The 27,154-nt window shown below is 49.8% G+C and overlaps 1 protein-coding gene across 2 annotated transcripts; it reads right to left on the reverse strand.

Moving 5' to 3' along the window:
* Positions 1-280: 280 nt before the first annotated feature.
* Positions 281-25,191, reverse strand: Vsx2 (visual system homeobox 2). 2 transcript variants are annotated; one of them, XM_076921670.1, is made up of 5 exons: positions 24,408-25,191; positions 23,099-23,183; positions 18,680-18,803; positions 3,354-3,534; positions 281-2,644 (listed from the first exon to the last, which is right to left on the reverse strand). In XM_076921670.1, exons 1-5 carry the CDS (start codon positions 24,775-24,777, stop codon positions 2,262-2,264), a joined length of 1,143 nt encoding a protein of 380 aa, XP_076777785.1. In that variant the 5' UTR covers positions 24,778-25,191; the 3' UTR covers positions 281-2,261. The 2 variants fall into 2 exon arrangements, with proteins under 2 accessions (XP_076777785.1, XP_076777786.1); XM_076921671.1 differs by having other exon boundaries at positions 281-2,587; positions 24,408-25,185.
* Between the last annotated feature and the right edge of the window lie 1,963 nt (positions 25,192-27,154).

The raw sequence follows: 27,154 nt of genomic DNA on the forward strand, positions 1-27,154 counted from the left end.
TCTTTCTTTCTTTCTTTCTTTCTTTCTGGAAACAGGGTCTCCTAATGTAGTCCTGACTATCTAGGAACTTGCTATGTAAGCCAAGCTGGCCTAGAACTGCCCCTGCCTCTGCCTCACAAGTGCTGGGGTTAAAGGTGTGTGCCACCATGCCTGGCCAAAGTCTGGAGTAATTTTGGAAGACGAAACCTAGTTTGAGCCTAAAAAATCTTTGTGGGTTTACTTTCTATGCCACCTGTCCACACACGCAAGCAGCTGACCCCACCTAGAGAGGGCTCCTGGACCCATTTCCAGCAGTCTTTGCAGGAATTTTATTCTTGCTTGTGTCTTTACAGAAAACAGCACAGAAATTATGCTTTGAATACCTAAAAGTTATGACAGTTCAGTGTTTCAAACACCTCAATATCCAGTTTCTTCCTTCTCATGTTATGTACATTATTTACACACCAGGACTATAGTCTAACATCTCAACCCGGAAGAAGACAAGAATGCAGAAGCAGGAGAATTCTAGGATCAGAACGAAGAAGAAATCAACTGTCAAAACAGATTTAAAATCACAACCCACTCACTGCCTCAGGCCTTTCTTGTGAAGTGGTCCCTAAGAAGGTGGGTAGGGTACCTAACTTCACAGGATGAAGGGGGTCTTGTGGTTGGCCTGGGAATCCAGGAGCAGAGGACTCCATAAGGCTGTGTACCCCTAGAACAAGTATCAAGCCAGGGGGAAGGGACATCTGCAGACAGGCCATCAGTATGGACAGCTTTACTCCTTTGCAGGCAGAAGTCTTTCAGTCCAACATGGCTCCTTATCTGTGGACATGGTTTCTGGGCATACAGCTGGCATGGAGCTGAGTGTCTGGAGCTTAGTCTGGGCTTTTCACAAGCCACCTGCCTTGTTGTCCTTTGAGCTTTCCCTGTACCTCCCTTGCTATACAGTGTGTGTGTGTGTGTGTGTGTGTGTGTGTGTGTGTGTGTGTGTGTGTGTGTGTATGTGTGTGTGTGTTTAGACAGCGCAGGTCTGATTTAGGCTGGGCCGTTTAGGAATGCCTAGGTCAAAGTGAGGCCATGTCTGTGGCTTTTAGGCTGCACTAGTTTTCTCCAAAGCAGGCACGTGTGAACCGATAGGCTACAACAGCAGTTCTCAACCTGTGGGGTCATGACCCCTACGACCCCTTTGGGGGAAATCACATATTCAAGATATTTTGCATATGAGATATTTACATTATCATTCATAGCAGTAGTTGAAATTACAGTTATGAAGTAGCCATGAAATACATTTAAGGTTGGGGGGTGTGGTCACCACAACGTGAGGAGCCGTATTATAAAGGGTCACAGCATTAGGAAGCTTACGAACCACTGGGCTACAAGAAGCACTAGAGAAAGAAGCCTTAACCAGCAAGTCAAAGTCATAGGCAGAAGGGTCAAAATGCTTCAGAAACGCAGGCCCTGGGGTGAAAAAGCTCTGGGCAAGGACTCGACAGCAGTACAGGAAGCCACAACATTGCTGAGAAGTGCCCCCCCCCCCCCACCTCAGGGTGCAGGGCCTAGACACTGACAAGGTGGTATGGCCCACCTCTGCAAAGGAGGAACCTGTAGGGCAGGCCCGGTACAGAGAAGGCCTGAGGATGATCTAGAGCATGGTGTGAGACAGGTCTGGGGAAGGACTCAGTCTGAGACTTGCCCTGCTTAGTCTTGAACCTGTCCATCAGTAAGCAGGGCGGAGAATGCAGAGGCTGCACGTGGACCAGCTGAGCAACGCATTCATAGAGCAGGATCCGGGGGCCAGGTCTGAGAAGGAAGAGGTGGAGAGGGAAAGGCCTGCCTGCCAAGTCCTCAGGACAGCTGAGCAGGTCCTCAATCCAATCACAGCTCTGCTGGGCTGTGGGCTTACAGCAGCGGTGGCTGGAGTCCACGAGGGGGCTGAGCTGGGAAGGAAGGCTGAGAGAGCAGAGAGTAAGGAAGGGGTAGGCTTGGACAAGAGTCGCTCAGAGATGACCTGGCAGGACGTCGATGTTGGGGTAGCAAGAAGGCTTTGGAGGCAGGGAAGCTGGGCTGAGGATGAGGATGCTAGATCAGGAGCAGGTCCAGGATGTCTCAGCATGGTCCAAAGCTACGGCCAGAATTAGCCTATGCCTAGAGTTGTGGGGTAATTGAGGGCCTGAGGTGTGGGGAGGTGTGGCAGAAGCCAGACAATGGCCTCGCCTCAGAGAGAACTCCCGGCACCACAGGGCCCTAGAAGAGCAGTCCCAAGGCCAGTGGCCCTTGATCTAAGCCATGTCCTCCAGCTGCGGTGGGCTGGGCTTCTCCGCTGGCCTATCTTCGTCCATGGCTTCCTCCTCTTCCGGCTTCTCAGCATTCCTGGCCAGGCTGTCAGGCCCAGGTACAGTCCCCAGAACCTTGGTGCTGTGCTCCTGAGCTTTGGCTCGGAGGGCCGCAATGCTGTTCTCCCTCAGTTCTTCCTGGGAGATGGCTGCCTGGGCATCCGGGGCCCGTTCCTCCTGCTCCATCTTGTCGAGCTTGGGCAGGGCCTGGCGTTCTGCCTCGGGCTTCCTTCCCGACTCGGCTGCTGCCTCCAGCGACTTTTTGTGCATCCCTAAAAAGAATTGTTGGTATTCGGGTTTAGAAAAGCGCCTGGGAAAGCCATCTTGAACTGAAAACAGCAAAGATAGAGAGAGGCCAGAATTAAGAGGGAGCAGAAAGCCTTTCTTCATATACCACAGTCAAGTCCCACAACTGGACCAGGGGTAGCAGGTGAGGGGGTGCCTAGCAGGGTGGAATTTCAGGCCAACAGCTGGGAACCAGGCCTTCTACATCAAACGCTTAGACTTGCGCACCCCACCACACACACACACACACACACACACACACCCGCAACCTATTCTGTACTTTCAGGGCATCTCCCTATCCCTCTGTCATAGGATTTCAGGCCTTAGGACCCCAAGATAAGAGGATGCTGTTATCACTGGCTGGATGGCTACTGATGGGATTTGGCAGATGGGGAGGTTTGGTGCAAAGAAGTTCTTGGGCAAAGCTAGAGAGGTGGCCAAAGGGACATAGGAGTCCCCTCAACTCACAAAGGGGAATATTTAATTTACTATATACCCATCTCTAGTCAGGAAGAAAGGATTATAGACTCTAGGCAATGTGAGGAGCCAGTGACTCCAGAATGAAAGTCTTGACATCCAGCAGGTAGGTGCAAAGGATAGCCCCAGAAAGACAGGATGGCCCACTTGGAAGACCTCTCTGCCATTGGATCACTGTGGCCCAAGTCTCCCTACCCAGTCTTCGGTTCCCTCCCCCAGTGGAGCCCGCTCTCCTCACCGCAGGGGCAGGGCCCCAAGGAGGGTGCGGGCTCTTACCCAGTAGCCACGGAGCACAGGAATCCATGATGCCATCCTTGGCCGACTTGAGGATGGACTCTGGCAGGGGGATGGAGTGCCTCACCATGGCTCCATAGAGGCCGTACTCAGCCATGACGCTGCTCCGACCCCAGCACTTCTCCCTCTTCCTCCACTTGGCTCTGCGGTTCTGGAACCACACCTGACAGTGCAGAGAAGTGGTTAGAGCTGCACTACGAGCGACTCCAGGCCCAAGGCCCATAGCTCTGTCTGTCTCAGGGGAGTTGTTGACCTAGCTCCCCTCCTCCAGAGTCCCCAAGGTGTCTCAGACTCAGGGGGTATTCAGAATGATGGCATCAAGACTCGAGACTACCATGGGCAAATAGGTCCATTTGTTGATTTAAGTCAAAGCCATTCTAGGGAGACAGGCTAGGGACACTTTCAGACAGAGGCTCAGCAGGTGGGCAGCATCCAGTTTGGTCCTCAGTTTGCAGCTCACACGGGTGCAGAGGGTACAGGTGTGTCCTGCCTCCTGACACTGCCACAGGGTCTTGTCTATGAAGTTCTGGCTTGAATACCACATAACACCACATAGGCCTTTTTAAAAAAGGCCTAAACCTTATATTCTAATTGAGTTTACAACTTTGTGTTGGACCACATTTATAGATGTCCAATCTACAGGCCATGGGTGTAAGAGACCCTCTGGTTTAGCAAAGGGCAAATTCCAGGGGCTGGAGAGACATCTCAGTGGTTAGGAGCACTGGCTGTTCTTTCAGAGGACTCGGGTTTGATTCCCAGCACCTACAAGTGTTCACAACCTTCTGCGACACCAGTTCTAGGGGGTCTGATGCCCTCTTCTGGCCTCTGCGGGCACCAGGCACATAAGAAGTGCACAGAGATACACACAAGTAAGACACCCAAACACATAAAATGACATTTTTTTTTTTTTTGGTTTTTCAAGACAGGGTTTCTCTGTGTAGCCCTGGCTGTCCTGGAGCTCACTCTGTAGACCAGGCTGGCCTCGAACTCAGAAATCCACCTGCCTCTGCCTCCCAAGTGCTGGGATTAAAGGCGTGCGCCACCACCACCCGGCCATAATAATTTTTAAAAGAATAAATTCCCTGGCCCTGCTCTTCACTACAGTCCAGGGCGAGCACTGGAGTGTGAGTCTCTGGAGCCCAGAACATAGCGTGCACTTCCGGGTGTCTGGGAGTCTGGCAGCAGGTAGCAGACTCTCCTTGAATACTCATCTCCCACATTTTCCCCACCCTCTCCCAGCTGAGTAACCATGGTCCCCCACCATCCCAGGCCTAACACTGAATGGAATTTTGACAAAGTGGGTGGCATTCCTGGGTCAGGTAAAGAATATGACATTCTACAGTATTGGGACAGAGAAGAGCTTGGTAGGTGACACCCTAGAAACTGTGTATTGGTCCCTGAGTTGATTGGTACGGATTAAATCTGAAAGATACTGGGGTTCCCTGGGGGTGTCTGGAGCTTGGTAGGTGACACCCTAGAAACTGTGTATTGGTCCCTGAGTTGACTGGTACGGATTAAATCTGAAAGATACTGGGGTCCCCTAGGGGTGTCTGCAGTTGTTGTATCATCATCATCACCACCACTACACTGTCACTGAGCTACAATGCCTCTGCAGTTTCCAGGAGGAAGGAAATCCATGCATCTGGTCCATTCAGGGGATCAGGATATCTCCGTATCCCCCAAACAGCCTTCCTGAGACCAGCTGCTGATAGAACCCAGAATTTTCCCAGCCTTTTCCTCAAGGAAGGTTGATGCCCTTGAGGAAACTGGTGGGCCAGGAAGGCTCCGGGCGCTTCTGGTCCCATCTGGATTGCAGGATAGGAACAGAAAACCAGTTTCCCTGGCGCGTTCCACCCACTGGCCTCCAGCACCCCCGCCCTTCCCTGCGGGCCCCTCCCCCGCCCTGGGCGGCCAAGGTATCAGCTTTTGATGAAAAATTGCTCCAGCTCTATTCAGGAGGCGGCAAAAGAAGAGTCACCCCCAGGGGCAGCCCTGGGCTGATTGAAAAATAAGTTAATTTCAGTTTGAATCGATGGGCCTCAGGCACTGAAATATCACGGGAAATTAAAGCGGCTTCTCTCCTGGGAGCCACGGCATTGACCCGCACTAATTAATGCTGGGGAGGCAGCGATCGCCTTACCACGAGCTGCTCCCCCTCCCCGGGGGACCCCAAACACTTCTCATTTAACTAATTAGACGGGGAAAATTGGGTGTTAATTTGTTTAGGATTTTTTTTCCCTTCTTCCCCCCAACCCCCATTCCCCGGCTGCTCCCTCCCCGGCCCCCGCCCGGTGCGGGGGCGCGGAAATGAATGCGGGGCTCGCCGGCAGATGGCTGCCCCGGTCACTCTGCAATCTTCTCCGACTTGATTGCTTGATTAGGTCGTTAGCACATTAAAAAAAAAAATTGCTTGCCGTCTGGCGCTGGCGTGATGAGTGGGACGCGCGGCAGCGCCTGGGTAATTTATCTTTTTATACGGCAAAGAATTTGATTTCAATCTGCAGATATATGGGGCGCCTTTGACACCTGTTTAACTTCGCGCCGCTGACAGCTTAACCCTTAGTTGCCTGGGCACCCGGGAGCCAAGGCTCGGACACGGGGCTCCCGAGGCCTTCTCACTGGCGCTTCCCACCATCGCCGCCAGATGACGCAGTCGGCGCGGATCGTCACTTAGCAGACATAGTCTGGACTAGGGCCGGTCACACCCAGCAGAGGGCGCTCCTGGCGCTACCCATCCCGTGTTGGTGAGCTACAGAGATGCTCTTTTCCTGCTGGGAAAGACCGCACCTTTCAAAACATCTTCAAATTAACCCATATAGCCATGTTTGCGGATCTCTTCTTTGCAAATAACCAGGAGTCTCTAAAAGCAGGAAAAGGCCGGATGCAGTAGTACAAAGTGAGTTCCAGGACAGCCAGGGTTACACAGAGAAACCCTGTCTCGAAAACCAAAACAAATAACACCTCTCCCCCTGCCCCAAAACTAAAAACTATTAACAGTCTCTTCAGTCCAGGTTACATATACTTTCTAAAACCTCAGCCTCTGGCTGCAGGTGGTCTAGCTCAGGAACTGTGACCTCTGATGGCTCATGAAGCACTGTACTCCTGCTGACAGGCTATCTCCCGGAGGGGCATCTGGCTAGTTTCCAGTCCTATTTTTGGTGGTTGGAATCTGTCACCATCTATTCTACGTTGTCTTGTCTGAGGGGTTGAGGAAACCAGAAGCCATTTATATTTGTATACAGGTGAGTCCTTTTAGATGTAGTCTCTGTTGGGAGAAGGTAGTTTGAAACAAGTGAGTACTTTGTAGAGGGGGCACTAAGTGTTAATAGGAGGGAGATGGGCCAAGATTGGCCCCAGAGGGCAGACAGTGAAGCAGACACCCTGAGAACAAGCAGGCAGCCTTGGGGAGTGAGGCCAGGGCCAGACAAGTAGGCCATGTTCATGGCTTACAACACCATTGTCCAGAGGGTAGCGATCTAGTGGACATCACTTGATAAACACTCTTTTCCCCTGGTAGTTTCTCAAAGTGTTGGCGGTCTTGGATCTTTGTTTTCTGGCTCCCCAGATCTAAACAGAAACTGCAGATTCCAGTCAGTGATGTGTGGCAAATGTGTGGCTCTCTGGCAGGTGCTACACCCAGGGAAGGTCCAGTGACAGCTTTCTAAGCTTTTGGTCACTGAAAGCTTGGGTATAATCATGGCTTCTGAGGCAGTGACGTTCCCATTTTTTTATTATATTTTATTGAGACAGTCTTATTTTGTATCCATGGCTGGCCTGGAACTCACCATGTAGACCAGGATGGCCTCAAACTCATAGAGACCCATCTGCCTTTCTCCCCAGTGTTGGAATCGAAGGCTGAGGTTTTAGCAAGTATATGTAACCTGGACTGAAGAGACTGTTAGTAGTTTTTTTAGTTTTGGGGGCAGGGGGAGAGGTGTTATTTGTTTTGGTTTCCGAGACAGGGTTTCTCTGTGTAACCCTGGTTGTCCTGGAACTCACTTTGTAGGCCAGGTTGGCCTCAAACTCATAGAAATCCATCTGCCTCTTGTCTACTGAGTGCTGGGATTAAAGTTGTGCGCCACCACTGCCACCATCTGAGACAGCTAGCAGTTAAGAGTACTGGCTGCTCCTTCAAAGGACCAGAGTTTGGTTCTCAGCACCCAGATGCTGGCTCACAGCCTCCTGTAACCCCAGCACTTGGGAGGTAGAGAAGAAAGATGAGTTCAAGGCCGGCCTTGGCTACATAGGAAATTTAAGACCAGCCTGAGTCAAATAAGAGCTTGTCTCAAAACTCAAGAAGGAAGGAAGGATACATGTACCACATGTTAATCCTGCTCTGCTCCAGGAGCACCCCCATCATCAGCTCCATCAGAAACACACCCTTACCCACACTAAGAGACACCCAGAAATTCCACAAGGCCTGGTCTGCTTTTGCCACCCTGTGAGTTTTGATGCTAAAATGATTAAGGACCTTTCCGTTTTCAGCACAGTCTGGATTAGGGATTCTGGGGACAGTGTCATGGAATGTGCAAATACCAAGGACACCCATGCCTGCCTTCCACAGAAGCTGTGTTCCCCTGGGTGGTCCAGGGGTTCCAGAGGTGCTGGAGCTGCAGCGAGGCTGTGAGGTGGAAAGGGCAATTTAGAAACTAAAGACAGGGTGCAGGCTTCTGGACCTGTTCTGGGCTCATGAACAGATACCCCCTCTTGGAGTTCTCCTCCTGCAAATGAATCACTGGTGTGAAGACCAGCTTTTCCCCATGACACTTCTCCCAGGGGAGCATGCGCCAGCTGGTGGCACGAACCTTGGTCCTCAATTATGAGTTCCTGGGTTGTCTGGCTCTCTCCATGAAGACCAGATGCAGTTCCAGTTTATGAAGGGAGCCTGGACAGCCAAAACGATCTTGTTTTAGGGCAGCTGGCACCAAAAATGATGACTGCTTTAGAGGGAACCAGACGAGGGATTCGTGAGAATTTTCATAGTCTCCTCTTGTCTCGATGGAAGCAACCAGCCTGTGCACTGAGTTTAAAAGCCACCACACTTGGGCTGGAGAGGTGGCTCGGTGGTGAAGAACACTGACTGTTCTTCCAGAGGTCCTGAGTTCAGTTCCCAGCACCCACATGGTGGCTCTCAACCATCTGTGTTGGGATCTGATGCCCTCTTCTGTCAATGCAGGCGTACATGCAAATATAAAGTGTTCAATAAACATAAATAGATATAAATAAATAAATAAATAGCTCCTTTTTAAAAGTCACTATGCTTGATCTGAGCCAAAAGCAAGCAGGACTGAAAGGTGCTACGTGATCTTAGGTTTTTCAAATAAAAATCTGCAATTGGCCTTCCGTATCCATGTCAGTGGGTTCAGCAATCCGTGTGTATTCTGCAAATGTGTGTGCGTGTGTGATCACCCACATATGCACATGTGGGGTGTCAAGTGCCTTCCTCTGTCACTATTTTTTTTTTTAAGACAACGTTTCTCTGTGTAGGCCTGACCTGAAACTCCCTCCTTAGACCAGGCTGGCATCAAACTCATAGAGATCCCCCTGCCTCTGCCTCCCAAGTGCTGGGATTAAAGGCGAGCGCCACCCCCGCCTGGCCTACCTTCTTTTTTGAGACAGGGTCTGTCACTAAACATGGAGCTCGCGGATTGCCTAGATTGGCTGACCAGTGACTTCTATGCTATCTTCACCTCTCAAAAGTAGGCTCACAGATGCACGCCACCACCCCTGGCTTTTTACACGGGTCCTGGAGCTCAGATGTGTGTGCCCAGCAAACATCTCACCCACTGCGCCGTCTCCCGAGCCCTGCATGTGTGCCATTATCCCCAAAGTAACCTCATGTAACAACTACTTGCATGGAATTTACGTTGATTAGATATTATAACTGCTGGTTTAAAGCATACATGAGGATGATGTATAAACATTATGCACAAATCCCGTGCTTTTTTTTTTTTTTTTAAATCGAATAGTAGAAGCTAGAGACTAACACATACTAGGCAGGTGCTCTGCCAACATCTCTGTCATTTTATAAAGGGGCGTGAGCATTCCTGAGGAGAAAGGCTAGAACTAACCCCTCCCTCCGATAATGAGGGACAATTGTGCTACACTTCAGGGCTAATTGAAGATTAAATGAAATAAGTAGAAAGTGCCTAAAATCAGTGCTGGTCCTACAGATGGTGTTCAATAACTGCTAACTCTCAGGACTTCAAAGGAGACCCAGAAAATCAATGGGAGTCTGCCCAAAGGGCAGGTTAGTCAGTGGCATTACCTGTCCCTCTGGCCTCCGTCACCTGTCCTTTAGCAAAGCTGGACTTACAGACCATAGCAAGTGTAACCGAAGGCAGAAAGGCAGGAGCTAACTAACTTCCAGCTTCCAGGCTGTAAGCTCCCTGCCCCCGACACATGGATGGAACCTGGGCCTTACAAATGCTCCATCATTGTACATGCAAGCTGCATCCAACCTAGGACTTCCTTTTTCTTCTCAGTGTGTGTGTGTGTGTGTGTGTATGTGTGTGTGTGTGTGTCTACTTGTCTTCATATGTGGTGCGCCCATGAAGGTGCCCACAGGGACCACAAGAAGACATCACATTCCCTGGAACCAGAGTTACAGGTGGTTGAGGGGCACCTGACATTGGTGTTGGAATGGAACCCAGGCCTGCTTGCAGAAGCAAATGCTCTTCACCGCTGAGCCAGCTCCTCGCTGGGCTTTCATGTTTCAATTTAGATGGTCTCTGTTTTCCCTGTTGTCATCTGAAGATCCACACAAACAGATCCTGCTGAAACTCTACATTTCCAAGTATAGTCTAGGCTCAAGTCCCAGTGTAAGGGATCGGTCTGGTGTTGCTATGCATTCAAATGCTAATACCGGCCCCCCAAGATCTAGCTGCCCTCCACCACCATGAGGAAACTCCCAAGTACATGCATGAGCTTTCGTTTTGTAAACCCTGCCAGACTTGGCTAAGGCCTGTGATTGGGCAGTAGATACAGATAGGCAAGTTTTCAGTTACCTGGCTGGGTGTCACAGGTAGAGACAGAAGAGAGAAGAAAGAGCATCAGCAAGTATCAAGGGACATATGTCTGGGATGTAGGTTAGAATAGCTCCAAACCCTGCCCAATCTAGGCTTCCAGCTTATAAATAAAATTCCTGGATTGTGTGTCTTTTATACAGGCTAGGTAGAATTTATAATTCCATTTATATGCCAGCAAGCCCTCAATGGCTGTCCTGACTAGAGCTGGTGTCCACACTGGAGATTGCTGCTCCGTCTGTAGGTGTCACAGAGGCTGATACACCCCCCCTCACCTCCTAGATGCTAAGAGCTTCCTGCTTCTTTTTGGTTCTTTTTTGTTTTTTTGTTTTGTTTTTGTTTTGTTTTTCGAGACAGGGTTTCTCTGTGTAGCCCTGGCTGTCCTGGAACTCACTCTGTAGAGCAGGCTGGCCTCGAACTCAGAAATCCACCTGCCTCTGCCTCTCAAGTGCTGGGATTAAAGGCGAGTGCCACCACTGCCAGGCAGCTTCCTGCTTCTTAATTGCTCTGTGTTACCACCTACTGGTAAGGTTTGTCAGGGGTGGGGGTGAGGAGGATTAAATAAAGTAGTGTGTGGGGAATGCCTGGCATGCAGTGAGAACCAGGAGGAACCAGCCTGAGGCTGGTGGATTCTGTGTGTCACAGTATTATGTGACAGTCTCATTCCAGCATCAGCATCAGGGTCACAGGAAATGTCCTCCTGCCTCCCTTCCTGGAGAGTTCATAGTGGCATTTATTTAGACCTCTCCCTTTTCTACTTGGGCTCTTGGTTCTAAGAAGCCTGTGAAAATCCCTAGAGGTCCCACTCAGTTTCCTGATGTTTTACTTTTTGGCCCCTCTATCATGGAAATCGGGTCCAGTGAGGACCTCGTGAGAGCCTGACAAGGGTCCCAAAGTGCCACAAATGGTCACCAAGTTTGGAGATTCCAGCAAAGCCTAGCCTTTTGTTTGTTTTTAGATAAGACGCTGGTAGCCCAAGCTGGCCTTGAACTCGTTAAGTAGCTAAGGGTAACTGTGAACTCCTGATCCTTCTGTCTCTACGCCCCAAGTACTACAATTAAAGCCGTGAACTACCTACCACAGCGTGCAAGGTTTGCTTTCCTCTGAGACAAGTTTGTGCCATGTAGCCCGGGCCAGCTTCAAGCAGTCTTGCTTTGTTTTTTAAGACTTACTATTTTTTTTTTAACTTTATGTGTACCCATGAGTGCGTGCATGTAAATATGTATATATTAGGTCAGAAGATATCAGAAGAACAGGGCAGATCCTTTGAAACTGGAGGAACATACAGTTCTGAACCACCACGTGGGTGCTCTGAACCAATCTCAGGTCCTCTGAAAGAGCAGGAAGTGATCTTTTTTGTTGTTGTTTGTTTGTTTGTTTTGTTTTTTGAAACAGGGTTTCTCTGTGTAGTCCTGGCTGTCCCTGAACTCTTTCTGTAGACCAGGCTGGCCTCGAACTCGGAAATCCACCTGCTTCTGCCTCCTAAGTGCTGGAAATAAAGGCGTGTGCCACAAATGCCCAGGGAGCAGCAAGAGCTCTTAATTGCTGAGCCAACTCTCCAGCCCCCTGGTTTAATTTTAGTGTTGTTGTTTAAGACCAGGTTTCATGTCATCCCTCCATGGTCCCAAACCCAAATGTAGCTGAGGATGACCTTGAACTTCTGACTATCTTGCCTTCATCTACCCAGTGCTAGGATTACAGTCACAAAACCTGGTCTTTGTGGTACAGGGGATTGAACCCAGGTCTGTGCAAATTAGGCAAGCACTCTGCCAACTGAGTACCAGTACCAACCCAAGGCTTTAAACTCTTATCTTCTGGCCTTGGCCTCCAAGTGCCTGGCTTGCCAAAGCCCGTTGTCTGCTTTCCAGGGTTATTACGTGTGGCAGCATCCGTCACAGCCTTTCCTCATCTCTGACTGGAAGTGATGAATTTGGAATTGTTTCAGCCATTAGCCAACATTCCCTCAGCATTTGTGTGTGCATGTGCATGTGTGTGCGTGCGTGAGTGAGTGTGTGCCTGTGTAAGGGCTTAATTAATTTTGAGATAGGGTTTATTTTATTTTATTTATCTTTTGGTTTTTTTTTTTTTTTTCCCCACAAGACGCGGGAAACTGGACACGGCGGGACTCGAACCCGCGCACCAAGAGACGGTGCGCCCTCTGCGGGCGGGAGCCTTAAGGGCCGAGCCACCGGCGGTTCGCTTTGTTTGTTTTTTTGAGACAAGATTTCTCTGTGTAGCCCTGGCTATCCTGGAACTTGCTCTGTAGACGAGGCTGGCCTCAAACTCAGAGATCTGCATGTTGATCCCAAGTGCTGAGATTAAAGGTGTGAACCATCAAACACCACTGCCTGACATTTTTTTTTTTTTAATTATTATTGTAAAGAAAGTCTCACTATATAGCCATGACTGACCTGAAACTTTCTATGTAGACCAGGCTGGCCTAGAACTCGCAGAGATCCTCTTGCCAATCCTCTAAGCCATGGAATTAAGGTATGTAACACCACACTATGGGGGGTGGGAGGTGAGATGTAGTATGTATCCATGGATGGCCTCTAACTCGTGGTTATCGTCCTACCCTGGAGCAGTTTTTCTACCTCAGCCTCTTCAGTGCACAGAACACTACAGACACACATTTCAAGCTGCTTCCTTCCACCTTACCTCATTTAAGGCTCAAAGATAAGGCTTGTCATGGTCCCTGATGTCCAGTAGGGGGCAACTTTGCACATATTTCTGAGCATCCGCAAGCATCCTTTTTCTGTCTACCATGAATAAGTTTTCCCCTGCACTTTCTTCCACTTCATTTTTTTTTTTTTTTTTAAAGATTTTCTTCGAGTTCAAGGCCAGCCTGGTCTACAGAGTGAGATCCAGGGCAGCCAGGGCTACACAGAGAAACCCTGTCTTGAAAAAACAAACAAACAAACAAGCAAGAAGATTTTCTTTAGACATATCAGAAGAGGGCATCAGATCCCATTACAGATGGTTGTGAGCAACCATGGGGTTGCTGAGAATTGAATTCAGTATGAAGAGCAGTCAGTGCTCTTATCCTCTGAGCCATCTCTCCAGCCCCTCTTCTACTTCTGTTAACCCACTTTCAACCATATCCTAAGACTGAGAGTTGGTACTTTTATGCTGATTGCACACAGAAGCATTCGCCTGGAGAGATTTAAAATTTAGACATCAAGGCCCTTCTACAGACCAATTAAATTTGCATTGGTAGGTATAGGGTTGCTACAGACACACATTTCAAGCTGCTACAGGGGTATTCTAAAAGGTTGTCTGTGAAAATACAAAGGCCCTGGGTTCAATCCCCAGAATTATAAAAGTCATAAATAAGGAACAAGGATCATGGTTCAGCAGTTAAGAGCATATGCTGTTCTTACAGAGGACCTGGGTTCAGTTCCCAGCACCCACATGCTGGCTCATAACCATCTGTAACTCCAGTCTCAGGGGACCAGACTCCCTCTTCTGGCCTCTGCAGACAGACAAAACACCCATACACACAAAATAAAAATAAAAGAGGCAGGTGGATCTCTATTTGAGGGAGCTTGGTCTACAGAGGGAGTTCCAGGACAGCTAGGATTATGTTATACAGAGAAACACTGTCAAAAAAAAAAAAGGATAAAAGAAACAAGCAGAGAGAAGAAACAATGAATGAAGTCTGTCCTGGTACACACTTGCCTGACACCTGACATCCTCCTCTGGTCTCTGGGGGAACATGTCTGAGTGCATGTACCACACCCCCACCCGCTTCTATATACAAGCACACACACACACACACACACACGAAAATAAAAATTAAATTTTCAGAAAGAAAAAAAAAGATAAATTTTAAAAGAAGGCCAAGGAGGGTGGGGTGGAGGGACAGCTCAGCTTTTAAGAGCACCTGCTGCTCTTGCAGAGGACCCACGTTCAGTTCCAGCACTCACATGGCTCACAACCACCTGTAACACCAGTTTCAGGGGATTCAATACCCTCTCCTGGCCTCAGCAGGCACCCACCATGCACCCAGTTAAACGTATAATATAAAATAAAATGCAATAAAACAAGAGAAATCTAAAAAAGAAACAAACAAGCCACCAGGCCAGGAGTCTGTGTGGCTCAGTGACTGAATGCTCACCACACACAGATGTGGCTTTGGGTTCAATCCCTAGCATCAAAAACAAAACAAAAACAAGCCATGTCTCTCTCTCTCTCTCTCTCTCTCTCTCTCTCTCTCTCTCTCTCTCTTCTCTCGGGTTTTTTGAGACAGGGTTTCTCTGTGTAGCCTGGCTGTCCTGGAACTCACTCTGTAGACCAGGCTGGCCTCGAACTCAGAAATCCGCCTGTCTCTGCTTCCCAAGTGCTGGGATTAAAGGTGTGCACCACCACTGCCTGGCTAAGCCTTCTCTTATCATCAACCTCAGAGAAAATTAAATTGATCTGGAAATCCACTTCCTATTCCCCAGGACTGACATCTAGAAGAAACTTCCAGAATATATATCCTAAATTTAATACATCAAAAGAATTGTCTGGCCAAATATATTGTGGTGACTTAGTCTCTTCTCACCCTGTTGTGCACCACACCACTCCATTCCCAGCACAGACCTGTCCAGAGATGTCTGGCTCACTGTCACTGCCATTTACCCTAATTATTAGGGTTTGTATAGATAGTGTCATTTCATCTTGTGTGATAGCAGTTAAACTGGGCTCAAAACCATGGTTTCTTACTGACTTTACCTCTTGGGCCCTCAGTTTCTTCATCCAGGAAATGGGTATGAAATCAACACCATCCTCATCTGGTGCTGAGGGATGAAATGCCAGGAGGCATGACAGGCACTTGATAAAGAGGTGAGTGGTGACTATTTAGTAAATGTCCCCAAGTCACAGGTACCGTTAGCAAGTTAGGAGTTTGGGAAAATGTTATTATTTTTACAGATGAGTCTTTTGAGGCTCAGCCTGTGACTTGCAGTTAAACAAAAGATGAAGTAGATGTGCCTAGCGTTCATGTGTGTACGGTGGGCCGTCGTGCACCGTGGGTCGTCGTGCACCCTGGGCGGTTGTTAGGGTTACGAAGGAAGCTCAGCTGAGCTAGGAGTTTACTTGGGGTGGATGAGCCTAGGCTATGTTCCCTAACTGTCTACTTAGGATTGTTACAGTCCAGTCGGCCCACCCTTGCGTCCCAGCCATAGCAGCTTAAAGCTTGGTGAGGGGCTGTGATCCTGATACGGAGGCCGCTCCTGCTCTGGTAGCTCAGGGGTCGGGTGTTGGCCAAGTTTACAAGAGGATGTCAGTTCCCCGTCACAGCACCACCTCAAAACAACAAACAAACCTTGTTCCATTCCACCAGTAAGCCTCTGAGTCTAACGACTTCTCCTCTCTTACACACACGCACACGCACACGCACACACGGCACACAGGTGATACAGTGGTATCAGTCAGTCTTCAGATACATTGGTCCCTCCTAATCGCCATGCCCAGACCCGACTCCTGACTTCAAAACACCTTGGTTCTTCCAGATCTAGGTTCAGCTTCTTGACACCCTAGAAGCCCAAGGCAGAAAGTAGGGTTTTAAGGACAGACCGGGTTTCCATTCTTCTGTCCTCTGCTTACTACTTAGCCCAGGAAGCTACTGACCTTCATTTCCACAGTTCTAAAGGAGGCAATTGGTCTCTACCCTGCCATTTGTCATCAAGATTTAAAGAGAGCAGAACTGACTCTGACTGAGCAGGAGACACACGTCCACCACTGCTCTGAGTTCGGTTCACATGCAGCCTGTTGCATCTGCACAAGGGGCGGGGTCCACTCAATGGGGCGGGGTCCACTCAAGGGGTGGGGTCCACTCAATGGGGCGGGGTCCACCCAATGGGGCGGGGTCCACTCAAGGGGCAGAGTCCACTCTAGTCCCGACAGTACAAGGAGGCTCTAGGAGAAGATGACTGGCTATGAACGCAGGAGTCCGGCTCTGGAATCAGTGTCACCAGCCTTTGGAACATGAACACATCTCTGAAATGCCTGGAATTGATACCAATACACATTGAGACCTTTCCTAAGCCACTTGTTTAAATGCCTTGGGGGCAGGGCCACTTAATACCTCACAAACACCTGCAGAGGGCAGCACTGAGCTATGTGGTGCCCGGAAGATGGGCAAGATTTCTGCCTCTTCTGTCCTATAGCCACCCATCCACAGTTGACCTTCACAGTCCCAGAGCAATTCACGCTCTCTAATTTCCACCTCTCCGGTGCTGGTTATGTGACTTCTAGCACCTCCCTAGAGACAACCTCCAAGAGACTCAATGAAGCCTAGCCTGGGCTGTTGGAGCTTTTGCAGTGCAGTTACTGGGGAGATTCCAGCCTCCAACAGCCGTGCCCACCGCACCGAACAGCTCCGCGCCACAGCCAAACGCAGCTAAACAGAGATTAGACAGCATCCTAAAAGAGACAGAGGCTCCTTTTTCTTTTTTTTTTTTTCTTTCTTTCTTTTTTTTTTTTTTTTTTTTTTTTGGTTTTTCGAGACAGGGTTTCTCTGTGTAGCCCTGGCTGTCCTGGAACTCACTCTGTAGACTAGGCTGGCCTCGAACTCAGAAATCCACCTGCCTCTGCCTCCCAAGTGCTGGGATTAAAAGGCGTGCGCCACACCACCCGGCGAGGCTCCTGTTTTCTTAATGAGCAGTACAAACATGGGCCTGTCAACAATGGCCTCAAAGCCGCTTGTAATGGCCAACTTGGTAGTAATGAAGGCCACAAGAGATGACCAGACAGCCCAGGGCTTAGATTACAGAACACCCCCTCCTCCCCGTGCATATGTGCGCACCCACGAACAGTTCGGAGTCAACACCCAGATCACTCCCACTAGAACTCAACTGAGAGAAAATAAATAGGTCCAGGTCTCTCTACAGAAGCATAGGCTGCTTATGAATAACTGAGCTTGTCTAGACATTGTGTCAATGACAATGTGTCAATGACACATTATCTAGACAATGTGTCAATTCAGTCTTGAGCTGAAATTCCAAACTGATTTCTAGGGAAAAGAAAAAACAGCTCCTGGCCCCATGTTCAGTCTCTGGTTCTCCAGTCAGACAGTCTGAACAAGTCTACAACCTTTGCGTTCAGTCTCCAGTACACCCGGGATGCTGCCCTCCACCAAGCACCTGCTGACAGAAAGGACAGTCTCCAATGGAGACAGAGGAGATGCTAGCCAGGCAACAGCATCAGGAAGTCAGAACCTGCCTGCTCCACCTCTACCCTGACTTCTGCCAGTTCTGTAGCAGTCGGAATCCACACTCTGGACCATCCAGGAGTAGCTTTCATTTAAGGCTAAGATCTAATTGGATCTTCTGAGAATAATCCACCATCTCTCTCAAATCTCAAATCTCATAATGTGTATCCTGGGTTTTCTGGGGTGGGGAAGATGTTTTGGCTGTGAGCTTCCCCCTCCCCTCCATTCTTACCATAAGAGAGAACCCAGTCCAGAAAAGTGGCTGGTTATGCTACACGACTGTCCAGAAGAGGAAGATAAGCTTAGTGGGTCCTACTAGTCCCAGCAGAGGGCACAGAATGTGTACCCAGCCACATTCGGGACCAGACCAGGGAGAAGCACTGAGCAGGAACTTCAGGCAGGAACAACAGCTGCCTGGGCATGAGGGGATCACAGAGCTACGGCTGGATGTGGTGTGGAGGAATAGGCATGTATAGAAGAGACAATATTTCTTCAAGGAAGGAGAGAGGAGGAGGAGAAGCTGACCAGGGTTAGAGGCAAAAGCCAGCTTCTCAGCCACCCACAGCTGGCTGGTCCTGTCTTTGGTGTTAGTACAGCCTTGTGCTATGATAGGCTTGCTCAGGATGCCCCACCCCCATCAGCTCTGCCTCTCATCACCAAGCCTCCTCAGGGTCTCTCCACCGTGCTTTCAGGAAGTTACCATATGTATTTTGTTCATTTGTGTTTGTGTTTGTGTTTGTTTTGGTTTCGCAGTGGCTGGGAGTAGAACCAAAGACCTTACTTATGCTAGGCAAAGCATTCCATTAAATGGTTGGGGACCATTAAACTTTATCCCCAACCCAGGAAGCCAATGGTTTAGAAGAGCCAGCAGGACTTATCCACCAAGCATCTCGTCCTCCTATGGCCTGCTTACATGGTAGGTATTCAGCAAATATCTGTCAGCTTAATAGGCTTAAATAATGGTGTTTTACTGAGGACGGGGTCACTGGTAAATTATTCTACTCTGGGGAAGGGCCTAGATTGTGAGAGAGAGTAGGGCCCCAGCCCTGGGATGGTTCCAGGTGGCTGGAGGGGCTAGCAGCCATTACCTGTATCCTGTCTTCTGGCAGCTCTGTTTTCATGGCCAGCATCTCGCGGGCGTAGACATCTGGGTAGTGGGCTTCATTGAATGCCTTCTCTAGCTCCTCTAGCTGGTAGGAAGTGAAGATTGTCCTGAGGGGAGCAAGATCAGAACTTAGAACCCTGGAAACGAGAGAGCCTGCCTTGAAGAACATAGAATATTATAGAATATTTCTCTCCTGTGCTTTGATCATAATCCTCTCTCTCTCTCTCTCTCTCTCTCTCTCACACACACACACACACACACACACACACACTGCATGAACAAATATTGATGCCCCCCCCCATGCACATTCACACATATTGACCTTCTAGACCCTTCTTTATCGGGGACAGGTCCCACATTATCTTGGTGGTGAGCATTCCTTCAGTGACATTTGACTCAGAATTTTCCCAGAAGCACTCTGGCAGGAAAGTGTGATAAGAAGAAAATTCTAGAAGACTGAAAATCAGTCTTTCTCCCCTCAAAGTCAGAGGAGACCTCATTAAAGCCTTGGCTCACTGGACCTGCCTGCCTCCTGTGCTCCCCAGACAAACAAAGATTCTCCTCCCCTTAAAGGCTGAATGCAGCCTTGGTTTCTGCTTTTGTCTGGTGAGAACAGAGTCACACACACACCTATGACACCCCGTCCCTCCCTCCCTCCTCCACATCTGCCCTTTCTCTCTACCACCCAGAACCAGCACACAGCTTCAGCTGCTCCCAGGTTAGGTGTGAGGGTGGACCATTCTCTCTCCTGCCCCCAGAATGGTTCACACTGGCTCATGTAAAGAACTGATGAACCTTTAGTGAAAACCTCCAGTCACTCAGAAGACAGAAACAGACGGATCTCTGTGAGTTCGAGGCCAGTCTGAGCTACATAGTGAGTTTCAGCACAGCCTATGAAGAGAGACCTTGTCTCAAAAAAACAAGACAAACAAACAAACAAAGCCTCTTTCTTTCACCTGAGGAATATGTGCAAATAGCAAGCCTCCAGTATTAAGGGCTTCATAATCCCCCTTTTGAAATAAACTAGAAACCACAGATGCAAACTCTTCTTCTCAGATTTTATGCTCACTGCATTTTCCTGACCTTTGCCTTACATCCTCATCACAGGTCGGGTTTCTAAAAACAGAACTTGTAAAAACTGGCCTGCTCCTTCTTGATCCCCTGAGGTTTGGACCCTGGGACCAGCACTGAGTTTATCACTAGAATGTCTCTCTGCTGTGTCCTCACCTTCTCTCAATGCACAGAAAAAGTGCACATGTAACCCCCATTTCCTGTGCTAATATAGACTTTAATTTTATCTCCAGGGATATTATAAAGAGTGCGTGAGATCTGTGAGAAAGACTTCTTCTTTATAGAAGAAAACTCGTTTGATTTTTAAATTATTTTCTCTATTCTCTTGGTACTATGTAGAATTCTTACATATATAGAAAGTTAATTCATGAGTTGGGTGTAGGAGTGACGTCTTTAATCCTAGTACAGAGGTAGAAGCAGGCAGATTTCTATGAGATAGAAGCCAGCCTGGTGTATACCAGGCCAGCCAGGACTAGACAGTGAGACCCTGTCTCGAAACAAAACAAACAACGAAAAACGAAAGAAAGAAAGAAGTTAGTTTTTGGATTTTGAACATCTGTTGCCCTCTATTTCTCTCCTGCCACTTGATGAAAATCCTTTGAGCAGATCATCATCAAAACATGCTAGTCCCTTTTAAAACCAGGGAAACTGAGGCAAACAGGTAGTGAGGGGAAAAAAACAAGAAAGGAGCTGGCTGTTGGTCATTTAGAGTCAAGAAACAAACAACAGTCAGGTGTGGTGGGGACTGGTCGGTGCCACTGCACTGGAGAGTGGGGGAAGGGTGATCAAGTTCAGGGCCAGCTTGATCACCACAGTTCAGGCCAGCCAGAAGTACACTGCAAGAAGAAAGTAAAAAACAAGCTAAAAATAAATCAACAAAGGAAGGAAGGAAGGGAGGGAGGGAGGGAGGTATGGAGGGAGGGAGGAAGGAAAGAAGGAAGGAAGGAAGGAAGGAAGGAAGGAAGGAAGGAAGGAACCTTAAATTCTCCAAGAAACCTTAAATCCTCCATTCCTACCTCAGAACTGATCGTCCTACTGGTGACCAGTACTCTTCAGGGGGATCTCCTTCCCCCACCCGGTGACCCAAACTCTGCTCTTGACTGAGGCAGAGCCCAAGATCTCTTAAAAGAAGATCTGTAGCTTCCCAGAGCCAGGCCACCACTGCTGCTGTATCCCTGGTCTTTCTACACACAAGTCCTGCTAAAACTGGTTTGTTTCCAGTTTGGAGGCAAAAAAAGTCTCTTATCACAGGATTCCAGGGTCTCTTCCTCAAAATCTTCAGAGGACAGAGGCTTAGGGAAGCGTGCTGCGGTGTTTTTCCACACCCCCACACCCACACGGGCAATCTGCTCCCATACTCTCTTTCAGTTATCTGCTGCCTTCATGCTCCCCGGAATAGAAAACCAGGGTCTCTAGTTCTCTGATGTTGGTGAGCTGTCCTTACCCCACCTCGATCCACCAAAACCCAAAACAGTTCTGTCAGAAAGGGTGGCAGATGAAGAGGAACTTTAGGCATGGACTTGTGCCTAGGGCCGCCTGGGTTTTAATGGTCTCACAGTACTCCCGAGTTAGAGGGTGAGGATGGTCTTTCCAGGGCTCTCAATGCCACCCCCTCCCACCACAGCTGCCCTTGTGCCAGCTAGGGGAGATTCCTTTAGGACCTGCCAAACACAGATGCATAGGTATTGTTTTCATTCATCTTTGTTGGGTCACCATCCAACAAAAGACCAGTGACTAGATTAATATTTTTTTTTCGTTTAAAATAAATTGGTCTGGCAAGATGGTTAAGCATTAAGGGTAAAGGCGCTTGTGGCGCAACCTTGGAGACTGGAGTAGATTCCCTGGAACCCACAAAAAGGCGAAAGGAAGAGAATCAACCTCACAAAGTTGTCCTCTGACCACCAGGTACATTTCCACGGCGCGATGGAACCCCATCCTCACCCCTACATTACCCGTGTGCACAAAATAGTAACAATTAGAAATTAAAAAAAATTAAAACAAACGGAACTAAAGCAAGCAGCTGCCTTCATGGAATGAACTTGGGGTCCCCCTGAGAAACCCAAGTTGGAAGTTCACTTCCCCTTAAGCCAGAGCCTGTTCTGAGGTCGGGAAAGCAAGTCGGCAGAGATCTTGGAGGCGGATGGGGGCTAGGGAAATGCAAGGTGGAGAGAAGCACCCAGAAAGAGTATGCACAGCTGGAGACCAACCCCTGGAGAGAAATGAGGACGCGAGGATGCGGTGGGACCATAAGCCAGAGTGCACAGCCGTGGGGGAAATGTCCCTGTGGTCGCCCCACTTGGGTTGGGACAGAGAAAAGTGGGAAACGGGCCTGCTGAGGAGTAAAGGGATAGCACCTAGGAACAGCACCCCCAGAAACTCAGACTCCGTTGTTTGTTTGTGGTTTTGTTTGTTTGGGCCCTCTTGCCTGTTTTTTTTTTTTTTTTCTCTTAAAAATCGCCTCAAAGATTTCCGCTAGGAACGGATTAGTATTGATGCTGAAATGAATGAAGGTCTGAATTACCCCGTGGGGGCAAGGGATGAAGAGAGCATAGTTCTTAGGATAAACCCATTGAATCTTAACTTTGGATAAGCAATGTCTATTTAAAGACTTTTTCACATTAAAAATATGTGTGCGTGTATATATCTGCTTATTAGTATATGCACGTGGTGTCCCAGGAGGCCAGAAGAATGCACGTATCTCCTGGAGCTGGCCAACCCTTCTCAGCCTGTACACCAAAGCAGTCCACCCCACTGAGGTTTCGGCTGGTGAAACCAGACAACGCACTTTCTTCTCCATTTTTCAGACTAGAAAACTGAGGCTCACAAAAGGATAGCGACCCGCTCAGTAGCACAAACGAGCAGAGGCCTAAAGCAAAGATCCAGCCATGTTAGCTGTCATTGAAGTTTGAGGGGCAGGGGGACGATTGCAACAGAAACCTGGAGCGTTGACAAGCCTTGGGCAGTGTAAGAGGAACGGGCTTCCAGGGTTGAGGGGCATGGATCTGGCTCCAGCCGGAGGTGGGAACCTATCTGCTCTCTACAGGGTCTGCTTGGCTCTCGGACCCGGTCTGTGCAGAGATCTGGGGTCGCCAACGCCTCTCCAGCTCAGGTCTAGCCCAGCAGTGCCTCTCCTGTCTCCCGCACAAGGAGAAAGCCGAAATGGTGCGGCTGCTCTGGCTGACACTCAGTCACCCTCACCGGATGCCAGGGCCCGGGGACATACAACGCAAGTGTCTTTGCCCGGGTGCAGCCGGGCCCTCACATCTGGGTCACCCGGCCCCGAGACGAGATGGCTAGGGATGGGAGCAGGAAAGGACTATGCGGCCCTTACCTGTGTCGCCGCTTCTTACGTTTCTTGGTCTGGTTTAAAGCCGATTTGGACATTTTTCGGTCACTGGAGGAAACATCTTCAGAATCTGAAAAGCGAGCGAAGAGGCAGGGAGTGGAATGGGGAGTGCGCTCAGCACGCCGAAAAACCGGTGAGGACCCCACCTTCTGCAACCTCTGTGAGCTGCGCGGGCCTGTGATCTCCACCGAAGCCCTCTCGGATCCCGGCCACCATCCCTATCCCTATGCCCAGGCTGACCCTCTCCAGGTCGGCTCTTGAGACCACAGATTTTGAAAAATTTCGTTGCAAGAGAGGCCAAGGCCGGGGCGCGCTGGAAGGCAGGGGCATGGGAGAATGAGGCAGGCGATGCTCCCAGCTTCGAGATCTTCCCCTCCGCCAGCAGCCCCCAAGTCCCAGATCCAAAAGTTGACCCAAGGATTACAGGCTTGTTGCAGGGGAGCTGGGGTCCTGGAAAGGGCTAGAGATTGCGGGTTCGCTGTCTCTTTTGTGGCACCCACAAAATGTTTTTCTGTTCAAGTTCAGAGAGCCTGCGATGAACCACTTTTCGTTGTCCTGCTACGTTTAACACATAATAATGGCACGAAATTCTGAGAGCCGGCGAGCTAGAACACACCGCCAGGCAAGTGGCCCTGACAGGGCGAAGGGAAGCTCATCCAGGGTCCCTGCGCCAGAGAAAAATCGGGATCCAATACATGGTGCGGCTTAGGTTAGATCTGATGGCTGCCCTTTGGGTGCCGTGGTGACGTTATTTTCCCAGTTTCTAGAGGGAGGAAATCGAACCTTAGCTAAGCAAAACAGGGGTTTGGAACCGAGAAACTGGGAAGAAAAGGAGACAACTTTGGACACAGGGGCAAGAGCCAGGGCCGGGCCCCTCTTTCCTGTCCTGCGGGCTCTAGGAACAGCATCGGGCTTCAGGAGCACAGTCCTCCCCAAGGCCCGAGCCTCGGTGGAGCGGTGGAGCTAGGGCCCTCCAGCTAGCTCCAAGGAAAATGATGCTACATGGACTCAGCCACCCGGAGCCAACATCCACTGGGGCCCCAACCCAGATATTCTATCGTGCGCGGACAGACACTAGGTCCCAAGAACTGAGCAGGGCTTGGATAAGCTGAATCTGAAAACCCTCGGAGTTCGGGTCGCTAGCTGGGGCCGCTGACTTTAGGCCTAGGCTGAGATCCCTTGACCTGACCTGCATGAACTTTTCCTCCCGGGGGAGGTCGGGGCCCGCAGGACAGCTCCCGACAGCGACTTTCCCAAGCAGTGTAGCAGGCGAGCAGCCTCGCCCCTCACCTACCGGAGCTGGCCGTCTGGCTGGTGTCCAGCGGCCCCGACGCTCTGCCTAGTGGCTGCAAGTGGACGCTCTGCGGATCGGACAGCACTTCCAAGAAGGTGGGCTGTGCGTAGAAGCCGGGAAGCCCCCCGGGTCCCAGCAGCCCCATGCTGCCCACTCCAGCCGGGCTGAGAACCGAGCGCGCAGCTAACAAATGCCCGGGGGCCAGGCCGTCGAGGGCAGCCCGCGGGTGGGAGCTGGGAGGCTCCTTGTTCAAGCCTAGGATCTCCTGGATGCCGAACCCTGTGCACCTGGCCGGGGCACCCCCCGAGGTACTCTTGGCCACTGTCTCGGATTTGGGCTTGCTCAGCGCTTCCCCCGCTTTCCCCGTCATTTCCCGGTTCTTTGGAGGGGCTGAGGCCGCGGGTCTTTTGCTCCCCCAAGCCCCCCCCCACCGGGCTCCCCGCTTCGTGAAGTTGGTCCCAGGTGCCCCCTCCGGTGTCTAATGCTCTGGAGCCCCAAGGAGATTCCCTTTTTATCCAACCAGGCGGCAGCCCAAGTGGGGTCAGAGCTGAACAGCCAATCACCGGGGCCAAGAGCGATTAGGAATTCCAAAAAGCTGGCAGCTCCCGCCGCTACCGGTACTGAGGGGCCAGGGCGCTGCAGGCCCAGTGTGGTTGGCTCTGTAGGGTGCCCTTGCAGGGACAGGTGAAACAGCCAGGTTTGAGGTTATTCCAGGAGACCCAGTGGATAGGGGCTTTGAGTTGTATAGCCTGCCTGGGACCAGTGCCAAGGTTAGCTGGGACAGATCCCTGGGGGTAGGGTTGGGGGTGTGGGGATGGTCTATAGGCAAAGGCTAGGAGATTTCCCCTTTCCCTTAACTCAGCAGCCTCAAATAGACTCAGACATGGGACAAGGAAGGTTGGAGGGCCCTGAACTAAGTGCTGGGAGTGAGAATACAGAAAAGTGCTTATCCTTGCAGAGGGAGATGTGTGGGTAGGGCTTGTCTCCCCAGCATGGGGAGACATGTTTAGAGCCGTTCAATAAATACTGGCCCACGTTAAAGGGATCAGGGTTAGGATCAAACTCTCGTGGGAAAGAGAAACAGTGAGGGTTTTCTTTGATAACAAATATGGGGCCTTCCTCCCCTCCCCTCCTCTCTTTATCCAGTCCCCCTTACTTCCACCCCCTCTTTCTTCCTGATGTTTTAAGACAGGATCTCAATATAGTCGGAGTTGTTCTCAAACTCAGTGTTCTCCTACATCCTCCTCCTGAGGGCTGGGACTTCACTTGGGGGCAGAATTGACCACCCAGCTCAAGGTTATAGTCATTCTAGCAGTCATTCAGTTGGTTAGTATCAAGTACCTGGTAGCTTTGAGCTGAGAGCTTGGGGCTCTGCAGTAAAGCAGATAGGCAAGGCAGGGGGCCCTTCTGACCTCCTGAGTTGGGTGTGAAGCTGCGATTGGCCCATGTAGAAGCCGAAGGGAGGAGGAGTAACTAAAAAGAAGCTGCTTTTTCCAGTTGCCGGGGCCCCTTTGACCACCTCCTTCTCTAGAAGCTTCAGAAGGGCAGTCAGCGCTGAAGTGTAAGAGAAGCTTCCTGCTCAGGCAGGCTGGGAGATTTAGCTATAGAGAGGCCCGGTTCCTGCTTAGGCAGGCTGGGAGATTCACCTGTAGAGAGGCCCGGATTCTGCAGTTGGAGGCGAGGCTACTGGTTTTTCAAATATTTTTGCTTCAGGTCTCAGCATGGTCCAAGTGTCACTAGCTAAGGAGAACATGTGTCCCATACATGTTATAGACCTTTAGCTCCTCATCACCCTCTCAGAACTGGAGATCATCGAGATCATCTTATTAATTTGGGGGCTTCTCTGTCCACTATATAAAACATATGACGGGGGTTGGGTTTTTTTTTGTTGTTGTTGTTTGTTTTGGTTTAGTTTAGTTCTGTTGTTTTTGTTGTTTTTGAGGCAGGGTTTCTCAGTGTAGTGTTGGCTGTCTGAAACTCAATCTATAGACCAGGCTGACCTTGAACTCACAGAGATCCACCTGCCTCTGCCTCCTTAGTGCTGGGATTGAAGGCCTGTACCACCATCACCAGAAAAGACGAGTTTTAATGGATGGTTCTTTGACCTAATGACACCTTCAGGAGGGAGGTAAGAACAGAGTCCTCTGTTGGCTGCCATGGTGTCTGGTATGTGGAGTTGGTAGGGACAGATTTTGCTGTAAGAGACACCAGAAATGATGTGGAAATTAGGCTTTGTTGAGCTGGGTTTGGCAGCACACAACGTAATCTGGGCACCTGGGAGGCAGAGACAGGAGAAACAGTTCAAGATCATCTTTAGGTACATAGTGAGTTCAAGGCCAGCCTGGAAAACCTAAGACCCTGTTCTCAAAAAACAAAATGAAATCAAACAGGAGCTGAGGCTATGGCTTAGTTGATAAAACACTCACCGTGCAAGCAGGAGGAACTGAGTTCAATCCCTGGCGCTCAGGGAAAAAGCTGGGCATGGCGGCCCATAGCTGTAAACTCAGTGCTGGGAGGGCCAGAGGCAGGCAGGCCTCTGGGCCTTGCTGGTGCCAGCCTGCTGTGATAGTTATGACAACTGCCACTTAACAGAATCTCGAGTCACCTGGGAGATAGACCACTAACATGTCTATGGAGGATCATCCTTTAAAAATATTTCTTACTTGCGTGCATGTGTTTGATTTCATTCATGTGTGTCTGTGTAGGCGTGTGTCATACGCCAGTGCAACTGCCCCTGGAGGCCAGAA

The sequence above is a fragment of the Arvicanthis niloticus genome, chromosome 23, assembly GCF_011762505.2.
Source record: "Arvicanthis niloticus isolate mArvNil1 chromosome 23, mArvNil1.pat.X, whole genome shotgun sequence".
In the NCBI taxonomy this organism is placed as follows: domain Eukaryota; kingdom Metazoa; phylum Chordata; class Mammalia; order Rodentia; family Muridae; genus Arvicanthis; species Arvicanthis niloticus.

Coding starts and splice junctions, on each gene's coding strand:
- Vsx2 (XM_076921670.1), bottom strand. CDS start 24,777: ATGACGGGGAAAGCGGGGGAAGCGCTGAGCAAGCCCAAATCCGAGACA. Junction 18,804..23,098: donor CGTAAGAAGCGGCGACACAG/GTAAGGGCCGCA, acceptor TGCTCCCCTCAG/GACAATCTTCACTTCCTACC. Junction 3,535..18,679: donor TGCCAGAAGACAGGATACAG/GTAATGGCTGCT, acceptor CTGCACTGTCAG/GTGTGGTTCCAGAACCGCAG.